This window comes from Ornithorhynchus anatinus, chromosome 3 (assembly GCF_004115215.2).
Source record: "Ornithorhynchus anatinus isolate Pmale09 chromosome 3, mOrnAna1.pri.v4, whole genome shotgun sequence".
Taxonomy (NCBI): domain Eukaryota; kingdom Metazoa; phylum Chordata; class Mammalia; order Monotremata; family Ornithorhynchidae; genus Ornithorhynchus; species Ornithorhynchus anatinus.
In genome coordinates, this window is record NC_041730.1 from 93688697 (window position 1) to 93710529 (window position 21833).

General features: G+C 45.1%; 2 protein-coding genes across 6 annotated transcripts in view; both read left to right on the forward strand.

The window, feature by feature from the left end:
- NUP155 (nucleoporin 155) overlaps nucleotides 1-9689 on the forward strand; it is a 56619-nt gene extending 46930 nt beyond the window's left edge. For both annotated transcript variants that reach the window (XM_029060688.2, XM_029060689.2), the window contains exons 27-35: nucleotides 1524-1628; nucleotides 1989-2143; nucleotides 2842-2971; nucleotides 3535-3648; nucleotides 4629-4749; nucleotides 6326-6436; nucleotides 6909-7045; nucleotides 8365-8471; nucleotides 9246-9689. In XM_029060688.2, the coding sequence (XP_028916521.1) occupies nucleotides 1524-1628; nucleotides 1989-2143; nucleotides 2842-2971; nucleotides 3535-3648; nucleotides 4629-4749; nucleotides 6326-6436; nucleotides 6909-7045; nucleotides 8365-8471; nucleotides 9246-9384 (1119 nt within the window). In that variant the 3' untranslated portion in view covers nucleotides 9385-9689. The remainder of the gene's footprint in view (nucleotides 1-1523; nucleotides 1629-1988; nucleotides 2144-2841; nucleotides 2972-3534; nucleotides 3649-4628; nucleotides 4750-6325; nucleotides 6437-6908; nucleotides 7046-8364; nucleotides 8472-9245) is intronic.
- A 2884-nt stretch (nucleotides 9690-12573) lies between these two features.
- The window catches only part of CPLANE1 (ciliogenesis and planar polarity effector 1), a 111119-nt gene continuing 101859 nt past the window's right edge, over nucleotides 12574-21833 (forward strand). Inside the window, exons 1-6 of one of the 4 annotated variants that reach the window (XM_029059915.2) lie at nucleotides 12574-12692; nucleotides 14335-14429; nucleotides 17821-17952; nucleotides 20583-20718; nucleotides 20867-20986; nucleotides 21458-21690. In XM_029059915.2, coding sequence (XP_028915748.1) covers nucleotides 17860-17952; nucleotides 20583-20718; nucleotides 20867-20986; nucleotides 21458-21690 — 582 coding nt within the window. In that variant the 5' untranslated portion in view covers nucleotides 12574-12692; nucleotides 14335-14429; nucleotides 17821-17859. Of the gene's footprint in view, nucleotides 12693-14334; nucleotides 14430-14557; nucleotides 14665-15505; nucleotides 15613-17820; nucleotides 17953-20582; nucleotides 20719-20866; nucleotides 20987-21457; nucleotides 21691-21833 lie in introns of those variants that run through there. The other 3 variants (XM_029059916.2, XM_029059913.2, XM_039911532.1) reach the window with 3 other exon arrangements.

Here is a 21833-nt window from a genome sequence, read left to right on the forward strand (position 1 = left end):
GTTTAAAGGCAGAATAGTATGTAACGATATCAGTGACCCTGCAGACGTCTCTTAGTTGTCACGTCAAACTGGGAAATATATGTTTTCATCACAGTTGAAACCACCCTCGTTCAAGTCCTTAAATTTGGGGCTGCTGTTGCCATTTCTGAATTGTGGGGTCTCTACCATTCACCGTGTTGCAGTCAACCTGGTAAACATTATCGACTCATCCCGCTTCCCATTAATCTACTAAAAGCAGCGTGGCTTAGTGGAAAGAGCACGGGCTTGCGAGTCAGAGATCATGGGTTCTAATCCCGCCTCTGCCACTTGTCAGCTGTGTGACTGTGGGCAAGTCACTTCACTACTCTGTGCCTCTGTTACCTCATCTGTAAAATGGGGATTAAGACTGTGAGCCTCACGTGGGACAACCTGATTATGCTGTATCTCCCCCAGCGCTTAGAACAGTGCTCTGCACATAGTAAGCGCTTAACAAATACCAACATTAATATTATTACTATTATTATTAATAGACAGACCACCCTATGACTCCATCCCCATGCACCTCCTTAATTAATTCCTAGGGTCTCCATCCTAACCCGTCTCTGCCACTTGTCTGCTGTGTGACCTTGGACAAGTCCCTTCGCTTCTCTGGGCCTCAGTTACCTCTATCTGTAAAATGGGGATTGAGACTGTGAGCCCCACATTCATTCGATCGTATTTATTGAGCACTTACTGTATGGAGAGCTCTGTACTAAGCATTTGGAAAAGTACAGTGCAGTAATAAACAGTGACGTTCCCCACCCACAGCAAGCCTGTAGTCTGGAGGTGGGGAGACAGATATCGACACAACTAAATAAAATCACAGATATGTACATAAGCGATGTGGGGCGGGGAGGAGAAAAGGAAGCAAGTCAAGGTTTGCTTGTATCCACCCCATCACTCAGTACAGTGCCTGGCACATAGAAAGCACTTAACAAAAATCACAGTTATTATTATTCAAAGCAGCATGGCTCAATGGAAAGGGCCCGGGCTTGGGAGTCAGAGGTCATGGGTTCGAATCCCGGCTCTGCCACTTATCAGCTGTGTGACTGGGCACCTCACTTAACTTCTCTGTGCCTCAGTGACCTCATCTGTAAAAAATGGGGATTAACTGTGAGCCTCACATGGGACAACCTGATTATCCTGTATCTACCCCAGCGGTTAGAACAGTGCTCGGCACATAGTAAGCGCTCAACAAATACCAACATTATTACTATAACTTCTTCCAACCTATTTTCATTCATTCAGTAGTATTTATTGAGCGCTTACTATGTGCAGAGCACTGTACTAAGTGCTTGGAATGTACAATTCGGCAACAGATAGAGACCATCCCTGCCCAATGACGGGCTCACAGTCTAAACGGGGAAGACGGACAGCAGAGCAAAACAACAAAACAAGACAACATCATCAAGATAAATAGAATCATGGAGATATACACCTCGGTATGGGATGTACCTTACTATGCTGGTTTGTCCGTGTTCAGTAAAATATTTTCTCTCCTTTAGTTCGAACAAATGCTTAAACTGGCTCAGCGGTCCACAGATGAACTCTTTAGCATTGCTCTTTACAACTGGCTCATCCAAGCCGACCTTGCGGACAAGCTGCTGCAGGTAATGACATTTGGGATGATTGATATGTTTTAGCTACTTTGGCTAGAGAACTAAATATAGGAGGAGAAAGTGTTGCTTATTCTTGGGTTAGTTCTGTCACCTGAGAGGTTATCTATGTGTTACTCATTTTTTAGATGGAAGAGGATCCAGTCTTGTCTCATGAATAGGTCATGTGATAGTTATCACCTTTTGTATTGAATATCGACAGATTCTGCCTTGGCGTGGAAGGCGAAGATCATTACTCTGGGCACTTAAAAATCATCTTTTGCTTTGCTGATGAGCTTGGCCTACGCGTTGCTCCGGAATGAAATTTAACATTAAGAGTAAAACTAAGGAAAAGCTTCTCCCTCAATCCCACAGGTCGCCTCCCCATTTCTGGAGCCCCATCTGGTGCGAATGGCCAAAGTTGATCAAAACAAAGTTCGCTACATGGATTTACTCTGGAAGTACTTTGAGAAGAACAGAAGTTTTAGTAATGCTGCTCGAGTGCTAGCAAAATTGGCTGATATGCACAGGTACTGGGAGTTTGTCCACATATCTGACCACTGAGGAATGAAAAAAGTTAGCTCATCAGAATACCACGTAAAGGTTTCACTTAGGATTGTTAAGTGACCTGAAGACATGTGGTAGCAAATAGCATGGTGAACCCACAAATTATGTAATGGAGAATTGGCTGCATTGTGCATTCTCTAGGCAGTTTTCTCTTTGAATGACAGTATTCCAAATTAAGACTAACTACCAAAAGCAGTTGCATTGAGGGGAAAAAATGCAGTCGGAGAAAATGGTAGTTGGTCGCATGTATGCTTTTTTTAGAACTAAAAAGTAATGGAGAGGTTCTGTATCTCCATGCCCCACTAAGAGATTTATTACTGAAGCAAAGTGTCCGGGTGAATTTTTTTTGGTGGGCGGAGACCGAGCGGGAGAAGTCTGCGGGGAACAAGAACTACTGACATGGCCAGAGGGATTAAAAAAATAAATGCCAGCCCAGGAAAAATGAACCAGCAGAATTCTTTGAAGCATGCCAGACTGGCACCCTTTAACCTTTACGTCTATGTCCCTTCCCTTTCAAAATGTCTATTTTTCAATGTGATAGCAAAACATTTTAAATCGTAGAGCACTAGGTTATTGTCTCACCTTACCATTTGCTGTCTTGTTACTTAAATCACAAAAGCCTGAGGCCCAAGAATAAAAGTGAGCGTTTTTCTCTTCACAGCACTGAAATTTCCCTTCAACAACGTTTGGAATACATCGCGCGAGCCATTCTGAGCGCCAAAAGTTCCACTGCCATTTCCTCAATAGCTGCAGACGGTGAATTTCTTCATGAACTTGAGGAGAAAATGGAAGTAAGAAACGACACCGGCTTTCACTGTCGCCACAGGATGAACTCACCGACGATTGGGGTTTTGTTTAGGATCCGTCCATTTCACTTTACCTTTCCACCGCACTCCAGATTGGAAGACCCACTTTTAACCGGCCACCTTTGATTTCCAAGTCAACCCATTTGCTCGAGCATTGCCTGGAGACACCTGGTCATCAGGCTGCCCCCATTCAGCCATTATGTCAATTTTCTGGTGGTTGCTTGGGCCGGGGGCCAGCGTCGTTTGACTCGATCATTTGTTTGATTTGGTTGCAGGAAACATTTGTTTAGGACATTTAGCCAATGTCTAATTAAGTGACTTGGTTCAACTTAATCATTTGTTTGATATAGTTGCGGGAAACATTTGCGGGGGAACATATCTTATGTTTAGGAAAAAACCATCAAGCGATAACGGTCGTTTGTTTATTCAGTTACTCAACTTGGCTTTCTTATTAAGTTTTCTCTTAGATACCGTACTAGAAGAAAGCTCAGTTTTCAAGGGTTCAATAAATGAGAAATTTTACATTCATGTTTTATTAATTAAACTAGGTTGCTAGGATCCAGCTGCAAATACAAGATACATTACAGAGGCAATATTCCCATCATTCTTCTGTTCAAGATGCAGTTTCCCAGCTGGACTCTGAACTGATGGACATAACAAAGGTAACAAAACGGATGCGAAGTTCACTAAAGCTTTCAGATCTTTCAACTTAAAATGCAAAATCATAACTATGTTAATTTTGCTTGAAGTGATTTGGTTCTGTTTGGAGTATCTTTGGTGGCAGGTTGATTTTAGCTCCATGTGGCTTAAGTTCTCTGGTCAGTCCTTTGAGTGGAAGCACCTACTTTTAATTCCATCCTTTTCTCCTGCCCTATATTATATAAGTAGTTTCTTACTTATTGCCACTAAACCTAGCCTGAGGGCCTTTGCAGTAATCATTATGGACACATATGATTTTCAGATCTAAATGGGGCGATATTGCTATTTGGGAGAACTATACCTCAAGCAGAGTCTTTAAACGAGCACTGATTAAGGAAGAGTGCTGCTTAGAGAAGCAGCATGGTTTAGTGGCAAGAGCCCGGGCTTGGGAGTCAGAAGTCGTGGGTCCTAATCCCGACTCCGTTACTTGTGTGCTGTGCGACCCTGGGCAAGTTACTTAACTTCTCTGTGCCTCAGTTACCTCATCTGTAAAAATAGGAATTAAAAAAATGTGAGCCCCACGTGGGACAATCTAATTACCCTGTATCTACCCCAGCACTTAGTGCTCTGCACATAGTAAGCACTTAACAAATACCATAATTATTATTATTATTAAGAGTGTCTCTTGCCTTGTACATTTTACCAAACTGTTGGAGCCACAAATAATGATAACAAGCAATCTGAGTTTCACTACTTTTTTTTTCTTCCATGTACTTCGGGGCTCAGTGAGCATTTTAAGCTTAAATTCCTCCATTTCAATTTCAATATCTGATTTTATTTTTCTGTCACGAGATCGAACTTTTCATTTCCAAAAAAAGATTTACTTTCTCAATCAGCAGTGTGTATTTTATAGCCGGTCTGTTTTATAGACGTGCCTTTTTCTAGCAGTAGCCTCTTGGATTTGCCGAACCTAAAGCATCTGGCCGTGTGCTTCTTGTTGCAGCTCTATGGGGAGTTTGCCGATCCATTCAAACTGGCAGAGTGTAAGCTTGCAATAATCCACTGTGCAGGTCACTCAGATCCCATCTTGGTGCAGACCCTTTGGCAAGAAATCACAGAGAGGGGTAAGTCTGCGTATCCTGGCACAGGTGAATAAATCAAAAAATAATTTAGCACATGCAGGCAGGAGGCATAAACATTTGAGAAGTGGTTAGATAGGGAGAAGGAGGGGAGACATTTGGGTGCATCTGACTCTTGGGAGAGGAAGGGATTTCGAGTGGGGAGATGGTGGAGGGGAAGGGAATTAACTCAGTACTAGCTTTGAAGAGTATATGACGAGGGCCAGAGGCAAAACGGACTCCCCCCAGGTCTCCGCCAGCTGCGGGAGAGAGTTACGGTAGGATGTCGATCACGAGCAAGACGTTGCTTTCCAAAATCGATCGGTGGTATTTGTTGAGTAAGTCAGGGCGATGCAGAAGGGGGTGGGCGGAGAGGAGAAGAGGGCTTAGGGAAGGCTTCTTGGAGGAGCCCCTGCCGCCAGGCAGACTCCCAGATGACCCCTTGGGTCTTGGACTGGCTGTGCACCCTGCCCAAGAACCTGATTCCACACCCTTACAGTCATTTGGTCATATTTATTGAGTGCAAACCGGATACAGAGCGATGTACTAAGTGTTCGGGAGAATACAGTACAACAGAGTTGGAAGACATGTTCCCTGCCCACGAGGAGCTCACAGTCTAGAGGGGGAGATGGACTGCGACAGACTCAAAGGAAATTTCACATTTGTACATAGGGGCGGTGAGGCTGAAGGTGGGGACTATCAAGGGCTTCAAGGGCTACAGATCCAAGTGTGCGGAAGGGAAAGGGAGGAGGGGAAACGCGGGCTTAGTTGGGAAAGGCCTCATGGTGGAGATGGGATTTTTATTAGTGCTTTGAAGGTCCTGTAGTATATGAAGCAGCGTGGCTCAGTGGAAAGAGCCCGGGCTTGGGAGTGAGAGGTAGCGGGTTCTCATCCCGGCTCCGCCACTTGTCAGCTGCGTGACTCTGGGCAAGTCACTTCGCTTCTCTGGGCCTCAGTCCTCTCATCTGTAAAGTAGGGATGAAGACTGTGAGCCCCAAGAGGGACAACCCGATTACTCTGTGTCTACCCCAGCGCTTAGAACAGTGCTTGGCACATAGTAAGCGCTTAACAAATGCCAACATTATTATTTCGAAGCAGGAGGGAGTTCCAGGCCAGAGGGAGGATGTGGGCGAAGGGTCAGCAGCGAGATAGGTGGGATGGAAGTCCAGGGAGTCAGTTGGCGTTGGAGGAGCAGAGTGCGCGGGCTGGGTCGCGGTAGGAAATCTGTGTGGTTAAACGGGAGGGGCTGAGCTGACGGACTGCTCTAAAGCCAATGGTGAGGAGTTTCTGTGCGATGCCGAGGAGGGTGGGCAACCACTGGAGGTTCTTGAGGAGGGGGGAGATGTTTGCATCCATATCTCCTGCTTTTCACTTAGATGCGTGTAGGCGTCCCTGCGCTGATAAGGCACTCTCTTCTCCTCTAGGCTGAGGGGCAGAGTCAGGCTCCTCCTCAATGGGTAGCTGCTCTGTTTGGCCCCTGAGTACCGGAATTATTCATTCCTGTTGAATACTGTTTAAGGAATTCTGAGGAATGTTAGAGTAAGAATAATGGTTGAGGAACGCTGAATCCTGTGTCTTTCAGAGCTGAGTGACAGTGTGTCTATGAGTCCGCCTGACAGAATGCAAGCCCTTAGCCTCAAGATAGTGTTACTGGGCAAAATTTATGCTGGCACACCTCGCTTCTTTCCGCTGGGTAAGTAATGTCTCTTGAATATGTGAAAGGAAAAGAAAGAAAAACGCTAGTGAATTGCTTTTTCCCGTTTTAAATGACTGCTAGACGTTGTAGTACCCACAGAGTTTTTGGGTGGGTGGGGGGGTTGGCATTTTAAAGACAGTTTGTCATGTTGCCTTCAAAAAATGACTACAGTTATATACCACAGTGTCTTAGAACTGAAAATTCCTCATCTGATGGGGTACCTTCACCGACTGTTACATTGAGGAAACCACTCTTCGGCAGAACACGGCAACGCCAATGATGGAGTCGAGCAGTTTAGTCTTTCCACATTTTCCTAACAGGAAACGTACTTCCACGATGACCCGCGTTGTTGACGCGGTTATGCCGCGCTCTGATTTTCGGTCTCTCCATTGCACTTGGCTCTGGGATCCACCCGTCTCTCGTTGGCGTAAGAAGTTAGTAATCCTATTTCCTAAACATTATCTTTCAGATTTCATTGTGCAGTTCCTGGAGCAGCAAGTGTGTTCTTTGAACTGGGAAGTGGGCTTTGTTATTCAGGCCATGCATGAGATAGGAGTGCCGCTTCCTCGGCTGCTAGAAGTATACGACCAGCTGTTCAAATCCCGGGTGAGCAGAGCGTCCCGTCGGTTGAATCTGCCTAATACGTATGTGGGCAGAGGTGTGGACCGGGCCGAAGTCGGGTGATCGGGTGATTCTTTGACCACATTAGCACTCCTGAGAGTTACAAAGTTGGCCTTTGTTCCTACCGGTTGCATTCACACGCATTCAAAATCAGTGCTTTAGCAACTATTTTAGAACCTAAAACAATCTGCCCTGGTGGAAAGAGGCCAAGACTGTGAGAGTCAGGAGACCTGGGTTCTAATTCCAGGTGTTTCGCTTGCTGTCGTGTTGCCTTGAGCAAGCCACAGCTTCTCTGAGAAAGGGCGTAGATCTGGGAGTCAGGAGACCTGGGTTCTAACCCTGACCCTGCCCGCTGTGTGACTTTGGGTAAGTCGCTCCTCTGTAAAATAGGGGTTAAATGTGTGTTCTCCCTTCCCCTTAGAATGCGAGCCCCATGCGGGACAGAGACTTTATTTTATCTGATAATATCATATCTAGCTGATCGGACAGGGACTGTGTTTTATCTGATTGTATTATACCTAGCTGATCAGTGGTATTTATTGGACACTTTCTCTATGCAGAGCACTGTACTGAGTGCTTGGGAGAGTCCAATAAATAGAGGTGACACAAGGTCCCTGACCACAGCCATCCAGGTTAAATCAGATGGGTGTCTTCCCTAGGCGAGGAGCCTGAATTAATCCTTAAACTGCTTAGGTAGAACCCTGGAATCCTTGAATATTTGAGGACTGACTGAAAAAGAGAAGCAGCACTCCTGCCCAAATACCAGGGTTTTTTAGAGTGCTTTTGTAGTACTATAAGTACTATTCTTTCATTCACTAGTATTTATTGAGCGCTTACTATGTGCAGAGCACTGTACTAAGCGCTTGGAATAGACAATGCAGCAACAGATAGAGACAGTCCCTGCCCAGTGACGGACTCACGGTCTAATTGGGGGAGAGAGCAAAGCAAAACAGAACGAAACAAAAACAAGACAACATCGCGATAAATAAAATCAAGGAGATATACAGCTCATTAACAAAATCAATAGGGTAATAAATAATATACACAAATAAGCATAGTGCTGAGGGGAGGGAAAGGGGGAGAGCAGAGGGTGGGAGGGGGGAGCGGAGGGGGAGCAGAGGGAAAGTAGGGGGATACCAGGAATTTACTGTGTTCACGTGTTTTTAATAAACTCTTCTAAAGTGTGCTGTTCACCATTAGGGACAAGCGTAAAGATTGAATTTACACGTTAATTTATACTTTCCTAACTAATGACTCACTTGGACTAATAGCTAAATTTTACAGACGTATCTTTATCCGTACAGGACCCGTTCTGGAACAGAATGAAGAAGCCGTTACACCTCTTGGAATGTATCCACGTATTACTGTCTAGATATGTTGAAAATCCTAACCAAGTCCTTAATTATGAAAGGTAATTTTAAATATTGAAGTTGCAGACAGATTTTCAAACTCGATTAAAACCACACGCACTCAGAGGCCAATTAGAGTGGGCCTATAGCCCCGACTTGCCCACCTCCTGGATCTTGGTGCTTCAGCTGTATTAGAGATGCGTGGACCATTCATCCATTCATTCAATAATATTTATTGAGCGCTTACTATGTGCAGAGCACTGTAGTAAGCGCTTGGAATGTACAGTTTGGCAACAGATACAGTCCCTGCCCATCGACGGGCTTACAGTCTAATCGGGGGAGACAGATGGATAAAAACAATAGCAATAAATAGAATCAAGGGGAGGTACATCTCATTAACAAAATAAATAAGGTAATAAAAATGTATACAAATAATCAGACGAGCACAGTGCTGAGGGGAAGGGAGAGGGGGAGGAGCAGAGGGAAAGGGGGGCTTAGCTGAGTGGAGGTGAAGGAGGGGCAGAGAGGGAGCAGAGGGAAAAGGGGAAGTTCAGTCTGGGAAGGCTTCTTGGAGGAGGTGAGCTCTCAGTAGGCCATACAGAAGTGCTTAAATACGGCCCATTCCCCTGACATCCTTTCTTCCCCATCCCTCCTATGTCACGCGCCCCACGTCACCCGTCACACCCACGTTTGGGTCTCGGAAAGTGGCAGAGTCGAAAAAGCCCCTCGGTGGTGATGGGTAGAAAAACATTTTGGAGCGATTCGGGCACACCGGTAGTGAACTGAACGTTTCTCTCGTTCTCTGATTCAAAATGGACTCTCTCTTTCTCTGACAGACGCCGCTTCACAAATCTCTGCATGGATGCAGTTTGCTGTTACCTCGTCGAACTCCAGTCTATGAGCCCTACAATGGCCGTGCAGACCATCATCGGGAATTTTAAATCGCTTCAGGCTAAATTAGAACGACTTCACTGAGCGAGAAAATGGACTTCAAAAGCGTGTAATTTGAATTGTATAATAAAGGCTGAGGCAGGTGCAGTGAATCTCAGAAGTCCTGTCTTCAGCATTCACTTGCATGTACTTTGCTGTCTACAATCAAGTGGGAAGATGCTTTCCGTGTTCTTAACCTGTCGTTATCTATAAATAGGAGAGTGTACTTTGCCAGATTTGTTTTTACTACCATATGACTTTTCTAATAATGTCTTTTTAAAAAAAAACAAACTCGAAATGATATGCATTGCAGTTTCTTCCTCAAGGATTAAAAATTGGTGGAAACTTAATTTTGGAAAATGCTGTTTTGTACAGAGATGGGAGGTGATCACACACAATGTATGGAAAAATAGAGCGTGCACCTGGGAGTCAGAAGGTCATGGGTTCTAATTCCAGCTCTGCAACTTTTCCACTGTGTGGCCTTGGACAAGGCATTTCACTTTTCCTCAGTTACCTCATCTGTAAAATGGGGATTGAGGCTGGGAGCCCCCTGTGGCTCAGTGCTTAACAATCACCACAGTTACTTCTGCCTTTAAAGATGCTCTAGCTTCCCCTGAAATATAAAAAAAAAAGCCTTCTCTATAGCTTCCCCTGAAATATAAAAAAAAAACCTTCTCTCTACTCCTGTTCCTGTCCAAACTTTTCAGACGGCCTTATCTGGGCCTTAATTCGAAGTCAAGGTTGGATAAGGATCCTGAAAGGCAGCTGAGCGTTCGAAGAGGAATAGGATGGAAGAGAGGCCGTTGGATTTGGCCAGAAGGAGATCAGCGGTGACCTTCGGTGAGGCAGTTTCAGGGGAGAGAAGAGGGTGGAAGCCTGATTGGAGGGGGTCAAAAAAGGTTCAGTACGTATGTTAGCATTAGAGGACCCAAGTGTGCGAGCTGCTTTGGAGTGGGAGAAGAGCCAAGATAAATGAGAGGTAGAGCTGATTGCCTTAAAGCGAATGGTAAGAAATTTCTGTTAACTGCGGAGACGAAAGGGAAACCATTGGAGGGTTTTGAGGAGTGGGATATGTACACAGTTTGATTTTTTTTTAATTATTATTAAAATAATCCGGGGGTTAGAGGGAAAAGTGGACTTGAGGGGGGGCTGTCTCCCCTGATTAGACTGTAAGCCCGTCATAGGGCAGGGACTGTCTCTATCTGTTACCAATTTGTTCATTCCAAGCGTTTAGTACAGTACTCTGCCCATAGTAAGCGCTCAATAAATACTATTGAATGAATGGAGGCAGGGAGGTCAATGAAGAGGCTGATAGAAGTTGAGGCAGGATATGAAAAGTGCTTTCACCAGCGTGGTAGTATTTTGGATGGAAAGGAAGGGGTGGATTTTGTAGCTGTTGTGAAGGTGGAGTCGGCAGGATTTGGTGACACCGAATACGTGGATGGAATGAGATAAATGAGTGGGGGATAATACCAACGTGGCAGGTTTGGGAGACAGGGAGGGTAGTGGTGTCGTCTACTACGGTGGGAGAGTTGAGGGGGTTTCTGTGGGAAGATGAGCAGCTCTGTTTCGGGCATGTTAAGTTTGAGGTCTTAGCAGGTTGTCCTGGAAGCAGGAGGAAATGCAAGACGGCAGAGAAGGAGCAAGTTTCGGGCTGGAGAAGTGGATAGGACAGCTAAACCCGTGGGAAAGAATTAAGGAAATAATTTGAATTACACCCAGTGGAGTGCGTTGTAGATGGAGAATAGAAGGGGATCCAGGAATGAGCCTTGTACCTCGATCCCACCCGTCTTGCTGCCGACCTCTGGCCTAGAGAAGCAGCGTGGCTTAGTGGAAAGACCCCGGGCTTGGAAGTCAGGGGTCATGGATTCTAACCCCGGCTCTGCCACTTGTCAGGTGTGTGACCTCAGGTAAGTCATTTAACTTCTCGGTGCCTCAGTTACCTCATCTGTAGAATGGGGATGAAGACTGAGCCCTACGTGGGACAGCCTGATTACCTTGTTTCTACCCTAGTACTTAGAACAGTACCTGACACATAGTAAGCACTTAAATACCAACATTATTGTTATTACATCCTACCTCTGGCCTGGAATGCCTTCCCTCCTCAAATCTGCCAGACAATTGCTCTCCCCTGCTTCAAAGCCCTACGGAAGGCAACAATTCCTCCAAGAGACCTTCCCAGACTAAGCCCCACTTTTCCTCATCTTCCACTCCCTTCCGTGTCACCCTGACCCGCTCCCTTTGCCCTTCCCCCATCTCCCTGCCCCACAGGACTTATGTATATATCTATAATTTTATTTATATCGATGCCAGTTTACTTCTATCGATGTCTGTCTCCCCCCCCTCCAGACTGTGAGCCTGTATTGGGCAGGGATTGTCCCTTTATTGCTGTAGTTTACTTTCCCAAGCACTTAATACAGTCCTGTGCACACAGTAAGTGCTTAGTAAATATGACTGAATGAAGTTAAGGGAGAGGAGGCTGAGGAAGGGTCAATGAAAGACTGAGAAGGGAGCAGCAAGAGAGATGGGAGGAGAACCAGGAGGAAAAAAAAAAATGTCAGTTGAATCCAGGGTTAGGTAGTGTTACCAGGATAAGGCGGTGTCCTCAATTTTGCAAGTAGCTGAGAGGTCTTGGAGGGTTAAGATGGAATAGGGTCCAGTGGATTTGGCAAGAAGAAGGGGCTTCTGTGGCCCGGAGCGGCTTGAAGCCAGATTGCTCGGGGTCTAGGAGAGAATTGGAAGAGAGGAAGTGGAGGCAGCAGGTTTAAACAACTCTTGTTTGTCCGTCTCCCCTGATTAGACTGTAAGCCCGTCAAAGGGCAGGAACTGTATCTGTTACCGATTTGTACATTCCAAGTGCCTAGTACAGTGCTCTGCACATAGTAAGCGCTCAATAAATATGATTGAATTGAATGAATGATAGGAGGGAGATGAGACAATAACTAGAGGAAGCAGCAGAGTAAAGGAAGAGTCTTTTTAGGAGAGGATACGCATGCATATTTAATAATAATGTTGATATTTGTTAAATGCTTACTATGTGCAGAGCACTATTCTAAGCGCTGGGGTAGATACAGGGTAATCAGGTTGTCCCAAGTGAGGCTCACAGTTAATCCCCATTTTATAAATGAGGTAACTGAGGCACAGGGAAGTCAAGTGACTTGCCCAAAGTCACACAGCTGACAAGTGGCAAGCAGTGGGGAAGGAGCTATTGGAGAGGGGCGGTTGAAGATGGCGGACAGGAAGAGAAGATCTCACTGCCGCCAAGAAAAAGGGCCCTCAAGGTCTTGGCCTCCATTTCTGTGAACACGGAGAACGGTAGAAGATACAGCAGGACTGCAGGCTTTTCAGGAGAGGTAAGTGAAGGGCATTTCAGAAATCCCTTGTCGTCTCCCCCTCACCTTGGTAAGACAGTCCCGACAATTAGGAAAAGGTTTTATTCAAAATTGATTTGTTGTCTTTGTTGTGTGCCAATATCCTAGAGCATTGAATCTGAAAGCGACCGAGGTATGTATGTTATGCCTTGTAGCTTAGTGATAGGTATTGGGCAAGCTACTTAACTTCTCCGTAACTCGATTCCCTCACCCGTAAAATGGAGATTAAGACTGTGCATCCTATGTGGGACAGGGACTATATCCAAGCCGATTATCTCCTATCTACCCCGACGCTTCAAACGGTTCCTGGCACGTAATAAGCACTTAACAAGTACCCTCATCATTATTATTATTATTATTATTATTATTGTTATTATTATTATTAAGGGATGGGATGAGTGTTTTGATGAGGTTCAAAGGGCTGGGATTGTTGGCCCAGGTGGAGAGGGTAGATTTTTGACAGGAAAGCGGGACATCTCTTTTGAGGTACCGGTGGGAAGGATGGGAGCGTCGAAGATGGGGCAGGAAGAAGGTGGGAAAGGGGAGGTGCAGGGAGAGTTTAACGAGTTTGTGCCTGCTGGAATCAATTTTATCGATTTATTTGCCTCTTGGTTACTAAGGACACTTCCTTCTCCTGGAAAAGCCATCTAACCTTAGTTTTACCGAGTTTTTCAGACTAACGTAAGGCCTCACTGTAGCATTGAGAGGAAGTTCTCCCTGTACCATCAAGATCTGGGCGAACCATTATTTTCTCCAATTAAAAAAGTACCTTATAAATGGATGTCATTAAAGATTATTTTTCTCTCAAAATGACCAAATGATCAATAAGACAAACGTGTTTTATTTTAAAGGATAATGACTAATTTTAAAGTTAAAAGATAGATGAGAAATCTAAAATTAATTGAATGATTAATCTGCCCATCTTCAAGGTGATTCTGAAATCGCATCTTCTCCAGCCTTTCCCTGATTCATTTCGCATGTCCTCACCAACTGCCACTTCAGAATGGGACAACCCCCGTTGTACATCTTTACATATCTTGATAACCCACTGCATCCCCCTACCTGAAATTTATTTTAGTGCCTGTCTCCCCCTCTAGGTTGTAATCCCTTTTAATCCATCAATCAACGGTATTTATTGAGCACTTACAATGTGCAGAGCCCTGTATTAGAGAAGCAGCGTGGCTCAGTGGAAAAAGCCCAGGCTTGGGAGTCAGAGGTCATGGGTTCAAATCCCTGCTCCGCCGCTTGTCAGCTGTGGGACCTTGGGCCAGTCACTTCACTTCTCTGTGCCTCAGTTCCCTCATCTGTAAAATGGGGATTAAGACCGTGAGCCCCACATGGGACAACTTCATCACCTCGTATCCTCCCTAGTGCTTAGAATCGTGCTTGGGACATAGTAAGCGCTTAACAAAGGCCATCATCATGATGATTATTATTTCCCCAGTGCTTAGCACAGTGCTCCGTGTAGGCCTTCCCAGACTGAGCCCCCCTTTCCCTCTGCTCCCCCTCCCCATATATTTATAATTCTATTTAACGATGTGCATATAGCAATAATTCTATTTATTGATATCGTTGCTATGGGTGCCTGTTGACTGGTATTGGTGTCTGTCTTCCCCCCTTGTAGGCCGTGAGCCCGGGGTGGGCAGGGATGTTCTCTATTTCTGACCCGTGCTCTGCCAAGAGCTAAATCAGGGGGTCTGTGCACACCCTAAGCGCTCAGTAAGTAGGAGGGTCGGAGGCAGGGAGGGAGGCGGGGCCGGGAGAGGCGGGAAGGGGAGGGAAAGGAGCGGGAAAAGGAGGGGCGGGAAGCGGAAGAGGCGTCGGGAAGGGGGAGCGGGAGCAGGGGATGGGCCTGGCTGGGCCCGGCCGGTCCCGTCCCGTCCCGGTGTGGTTGCGGGAGTTGGGAGGCTGCGGGAGGTTCTCCGCTCCCCCTCAGCGGACCCGCAGGATGGAGGTAAACGCTCTGCACCCCCGCACCCCCATACCCCCGGCCTAGCCACACCCCCAAACCCTCCATCCTCTACCTCCCAGCCCTCCGATATCTACCCCAGCCCCCCATCCTCCAACTCCAGCCTAACCACACCCCCAGCCCCCCATCCTACCTCCCAGGCCCCCATCCTCTACTCCCCAACCCCCATCCTCTACCTCCCCAACCCCCCATCCTCTACGCCCCCAGACCCCCATCCTTTACTCCCCAACCTCCATCCTTTACTCCCCAGCCCCCATCCTTTACTCCCAACCTCCATCCTTTACTCCCCAGCCCCCCATCCTCTACCTCCAGCCTAGCCACACCCCCAGCCCCCATCTTACCTCCCAGCCCCCCATCCTCTACCCCCCAGCCCCCCATCTCTATCTCCCAGCCCCTCCCCAACCTTAACCCCCAGCTCCCCATCTTACCCCCAGCCCCCTCTCCCACCGCACCCTCAGCCCCATCCTCCCCCCAGCCTCCTCCCCCACCTTACCTTCCCAGCTCCCTCCTCCTCCCCCCTCAGCCCCCCCATCTTATCCCCCCATCCTACCTCTCAGCCCCCCATTCTACCTCCCAGACCCCTCCCCCAACCTTACCCTTTAGCCTCCCCCCATTCATTCAGTCCCCCGTATTTACTGAGTTCCTACTGGATGCAAAACTCTGTATTAAGCGCTTGGGAGAGCACAGAGAAACAGCAAAGAGACACATTCGCTCCATCCTTGCTCCCAGCCCCCACCCCCACGGGCCGCGGGAAGCCGTTGGTTCCCCCCCAATACCACCATCGCGTGTGTGTGTGTGTATGTGTCTCCCCAGGCCCACCACCTCCCGGCTGACCTCCAGGTGTGCCCACCCTCCTCCCGACCAGCCGCCCCTTCCTCCTCCTACACCCCGCCAAGGCCTCTTGTGAAGGGTGATGGACATTCAGTCATTCAGGTATTTATTGAGCACTTACTCTGTGCAGAGCACTGTACTAAGCACTTGGGAGAGTCCAATTCAGCCATAAAGAGAGAGAACCCCTGCCCACCACCCCGAGCTCCCAGTCTAGAGGCCATGGCCCAGTAGGGAAGTGGCCCACTCTTAAGAGTGCAGGTCTGGGAGTCAGGACACCTGCCTTCTAATCTCAGCTTTGCCACTGGCCTGATTTGTGACCTTGGGCAAGTCATTTCACTTCGCTGGGCCTCGGGGACCTCATCTAGAAAATGGGGATTGAGACTGGAAACACCTTGCAGGACTACAAAGCCCTACTGAGAGCTCACCTCCTCCCTTTTCTTCTGCTCCTCATCCCCATCGCCCCGACTCCCTCCCTCTGCTCTACCCCCCTTCCTCGGCCCACAGCACTGGTGCATATTTGTACATATTTATTCTATTTATTTTGTTAATGGTGTGAATTCTATAATTCTATTTATTTGGATGCTACTGATTCCTGTCTACCTATTTTGATGTCTGACTCCCCCTTCTAGACTGTGAGCCCGTTGTTGGGCAGCGGTTGTCTCTATCTGTTGCCGAATTGTGCTTTCCAAGCGCTTAGTACAGTGCTCTGCACACAGTAAGCGCTCAATAAATACGATCGAATGATGAATGAATCCTGCAGTCAGTGGGCTGTGTATTCATCCATTGTATTTTAGCTCCTAACGCCTTTCTGAATGATTTGTGCAATATAATTTATTCCTTGAATGCCATTTTGGTTCATTATCTGTCTAGATTGCTAAAGTGTATTGTCATCCAAACTTGATGTTGTCTTTCAGAAGATAAGCGCATCAGGAACAATAAATGCAATAGGTTTGATATCTAAATTATATATTATCAAATACATATTTATGCTCAGGCCTGCCTCCCTCTCTTAACTTGTAATCTCGTAATGGGCTAATTAGGTTGTATCATACACTCCCAGGCACTTAGTACAGTGTTCTGTTTTGAGAAGCAGCATGGCTCAGTGGAAAGAGCCTGGGTTTAGGAGTCAGAGGTCGTGGGTTCTAATCCCAGCACCGCCGCTTGTCAGCTGTGTGACCTTGGGCAAGTCACTTTGCTTCTCTGTGCCTCAGTTACCTCATCTGTAAAATGGAGATGAAGACTGTGAGCCCCATGAGGGACAACCGATGACCTTGTATCTACCCCAGTGCTTAGAACAGTGCTTGGCACATAGTAAGCACTTAACAAATACCGACATTATTATTATTAGTAAGTGCTCAATAAATACCACCGGGTTTTTGATCATTGTCCCTTTCTACGATGAAAAAGTTTCTCAACCAATCAGTCAGTGGTATTTATCAAGCACAGGCTTTGGAGTCAGAGGTGATGGGTTCGAATCCCCACTCGGCCACTTGTCAGCTGTGTGACTTTGGACAAGTCTCTTAACTTCTCGGTGCCTCAGTTACCTCATCTGTAAAATGGGGATTAAGACTGTGAGCCCCACGTGGGACAACCTGACTCCCCTGTGTCTACCCCAGCGCTTAGAACAGTGCACGGTACATAGTAAGCGCTTAACAAATACCAACATTATTATTATTATTATTATTATCGAGTACTCACTGTGTGCAGAGCACTGAAATAACACTTGGGACGGTATGATCCAGTATAGTTGGAATTCATGATTCTTGCCCACGAGGAGCTAACGGTCGAGTTGGTAGACTTGAACCCAGGCCCCAAGGAGCTCACAGCCTCTATAGGTAAGCCAAAGTACAGTTATAATGATGGTCTAGGCCAATTACGAGAACTCTCTCAGTAAAACAACAAAAGCCTCTTTAAGCTAAAGTAACTATCGATTAAAGTGATTTTCACCAGATTTAGTGTGAAAGTTGCTTCTCCTAATATCAAGGTAAGGTTCATTTTAAAAACTGATGGATCGTTGGCATGTGAAATAACACTATAAGTAATAATGATGATGCTGTTTGTTAAGCACTTACTATTGAAAGTAAGTAAGTAAGTAAGTTGAAAATTCTTAGTTGAATAAATCGAGGTGTGCGACACATGGATTAATAGTACTTTTGATTTGTACTGGGCATATTTCCACAAGGAAGTGTTGAGCTCTGTGTCTGGGAAAAATTACTTTGTTGTGTTAGAAAAGGCTGGTAATATATAGAAAGTGGTCTACAAATTTGGAATTGAGATTCTCAATAAATGTTTTTTTCCAATTGTTTACAGCCTCCTGTCACTCTTTCTCAACTCTTTTGGTGATGGCTCATGTTGATAAGAATGGAGATTAAACTAGATGTTGTAATTTCAACCAGTATCAAACAAAGAAAACCTTGGCCTAAAATCTCCTGGCTGGGGCAGGTGAGTATTGGTGTTGAGTACAGCTATTAATTCAATGGTATTAATCTAGCAAAGGGGGTAAAGCAAATGACCAAATATGGTATTCCCAGCAAGAATTTATTTTATTTCTTGCAAAAACTTGTCCATTTAAGGCAAATTACAGTTTTCCAAAGCCAGTGATTTTTTTTTTTTACTTTCAGTTGGGAAGATATTTGTCCTTTTCCAACATGGATTACTTTAGCCCTCTTGTCTCTAATTTTATTTATATAATTTTCTCTACATTCAATTATTCGGCCAGCTCTTTCATCCTCATGTGTTTGTATTGCATTCTGCTAAAGCCCTGTTCTTCTTCCACCTGCAAATTTAACATCGAATTGTAAAATCTTTGAGGGAAGGGATTATGTGTTCCACTACTGTTGTATTTTCCCAAGTGCTTAGTACAGTCTCTCGCACTTGATAGGTGCCCATTGATTGATTACTATTCATGGTAAGCATTAACAATATGTAAGAATATATAAAAAGAACTGATAGCTTCAGGGCCTATAGATCACCGCTTGTACAACTGCTGCTAGTTTTAGTGGCATTTAGAGCTTTGTGAGAAGATATTGGAGAATCCATAATATTCCCCATGTCATATATATACGGCTTTTTTCCCCATTTTATCATATTGCTCTTGAGGTCTTCAGACCCTCTCTTATTGGTACATTGCCATTAATGTAACATAATTCCAGAAGTGACATTTTCAGGCTATCAGTCAACCAGCGGTATCTATTGAGTTCTTATTGTGTGCAGAACAGTGAACTGAAAGTACAAAACAACAGATTGGTAGACATGTTCTCTGCCCATAAGGTACTGACAGTCTTGAGAGGGGAACAGACCATAAAGTGAATTCAGATGTGTACATTTAGTGCTGTGGGTTTGAGGATGGGTGTATATCCAGTGCTTAAAGGGTGCATATTCAAGTGCATAGGTGACACAGAAGGGAGAGGGAGTAAGGGAAAAGTGAGCTTAATTGGCGAAGGCCTCTTGGAGGAGATGAGGGAATTGCTATGAATTTGAAGGTAAGGAGAGTTGTAGTTTCGATAGTAAAATGATTCATCAAAACCGTTTGTTTTGATGGGATTTAAAAATTTCAACAACCTCTTATTCTCCATCTAAAGTATGATAGAAATCCTATATTATAAATATATCTTATATATAAATCTATCCTATATTATAAATGTCTTTATGTATGAATCTAAGAACAAACTTGGATAATTTTAATTGTCAGATCAGTTAATCATATTAATTGAGCACTGTACTAAATGCTTGAGAGAGTACAACAGGATTAGCAGACACTTTCTCTGCCCATAATGATTTTATAGTCTAGTATTTTAGTGTACTGAGTTCCTACTGGGTGCAGAGCTTTATGATGTCCTTAGGCAAGTGCAGTAGAGTAAATAGGGATGATACCTGCCCTCAAAGAGTTTCTAATCTGGGGGGGGGTCTCAGACATGAAAATAATTTGCAAGCAAGAGGGGAAAAGGAAAAATGACTGTGTACTTGAGTTAGTGATTAAGTTATAAGGAATGTAAAGTGTGTACCTAAATTGGAGGTTGTAGATACTCCCTCCTCAAATTTGCCAGACAGTTGCTTTCCCCTCATTCAAAGCCTAACTGAAGGCACATCTCCTCCAAGAGGCCTTTCCAGACTAAGCCCCACTCTTCCTCATCCCCTACCTCTTTCCACGTCACCCTGACTTGTTCCCTCTGCTCTTCCCCCACTTCCCAACCCCACAGCACTTAGGTACATATATGTAATTTTATTTATTTGTATTGACGTCTGTCTCCCCCTGCCCCATAGACTGTAAGCTCCTTGTGGGCAGGGAATATCACTGTTTATTGCTGTTGTTAGTACAGTGCTCTGCACACAGTAAGCGCTCAATAAACACGATTGAATGAATGAATGAACAAGACTTAGGAAGTACATACACTGAAGTGATAGTGAAGGGGGAGTAAGAATTGGGGACATCAGGAATTAATGGATGCCTTAAACCCTCAGTCAGATAGACAGTCTTGTCTCGGTTTAGGCATCTGCTTTGGTAGTCTGGCCAAGAGGGCAGGGGAGCAGACGCTGAAGGCACGAGGGTCCTCTTTCGAAGCTGTCGATCCCCATACCCGTTTCCCGCCATGACTTCTCAGCAGGCTATTAGGGTCGTCGGCAGGGCCCGACTCTCCGAGCCCAGTGGGGCCACGCGACCGGAGCGGAAGCTACCTTCAGCAGCGGACGAAGGGGTCGGAGCCCAGACTGCCTTTTGCTGCTCCCCATCAGCAAAGTTTAGGGTGTTTTCTGGGTTCTGATACCCAACTGGAGCTGGGCACCACTTAGCGAACGGCGGGTGAACCAGCCACTGTTGACCATCGGCGGCATCATCTTGCTGCTCGCCTTGGCCTGCGCACTAGCAGAGGGTTATATTTGTTCATTCAGTCATATGGAGTGCTTACAGTGTGCAGAGCACTGTGCTGTGCGCTTGGGAGAGTACCCTATCACAATAAACAGACGCATTCCCTGCGGTGTTCTGCGGCCACAGCCCCTCAGCCAGCTGGGCGCAAGGGTAGACAAAAGAATAGGAAGCGTTTGGAGCTTACGTTATTTTCTGATTTTTGTCTTAGGAAAATGAAGCAACTTTCCTTCTAGATGGCAAGGATATCAACGAAATAGATCTACTATCGGGAAGAACAAAGAAGAAAATCCCTCGGTTGCAGTCTTTGTTGAAAAATGTTGTGGTTTTAGCAACTTCCAGAAATGGTTGAGTATTAGTATTTTTTTTGACAAAGTCTCAATTGACCATAAACTTGCACTACAGTAAACTACAGTTGAATTGAATTTGTTATTACTCAAATGGGAGGTTTTTTTACACTATCAGTAACTAAAATCATTTTCCTTTTGGAAACAGGTGCTTGGCTTGCCGGGCTATTAAGCTCGGGAGATCTCTTCCTGTGGAACAAAGACCAAGACTGTTTGAAAACTATATCAGCATCTGAAGAGTCTACTAAAATGACATCAGCAGCTCAGGGTAAAAAGAAAAGCATCTAGTTTTCTTATTTTACCTAGAAGATAAGGCTGAGACTTTTTTAATGTATGAAAGCATTTTATTTGAAAGTAATTTTTCTTCATTTTTTGTGGTAGAGTAACTTACATTAACAGAAGAGTGCTCGGCACATAGTAAACACTTAAAAATACCCTCATTATTATTATATAGTGCCTACGTTTGTATTGTTTTCAGGAAAAGTTTGTCAAATCTTGCATCGTATGATTTGCAGTCTAGCCCAGGCTTAGACATTTTTTCTTCCTGTGATTAAGTAGGAAAACTATACAATGCACACAATCTGTACTAGGTTAGTTTTGAATGGTATCTTTTTTTTTTTTACTTTATGGAGCCCTAATAATAGTAGTTGAAATTGGTTGATAGAGAATATAGGAAGAAAATACATTTTGTAGAGAATGAAATGCCAACTGCTAAAATGCTTTGCTTTCCCCCCACCAGAATGTTTTATCAAATTGCACTTATATGTATCAGGAGATGGGAAAAGGGTTCTTCTTACTACTCCATCTGGCTTCATCCTTCTATGGGAGTGCTTAGGAACCAAGTATGATATAGATTCTCAAAATCCTTTACTACTTGGCCGGTGGTCACAAATTACACCTGAAGAATCAGTACCTTTTCCTTCCACCGAAGATAAAGAAGCTGTTGTAAATGCTATTTTTATTGACAATGAGGTAAATACGAATGAGATAATGAATTGAAATCTCAGAACCTTATAAGACTAATTAATGATTGTAATCACTGTTTTTACGCTGTTGTGTATATTTCTAGATTTAGCTCATTAGATTATTAGATTTAGCTACATAGACTGTGAACC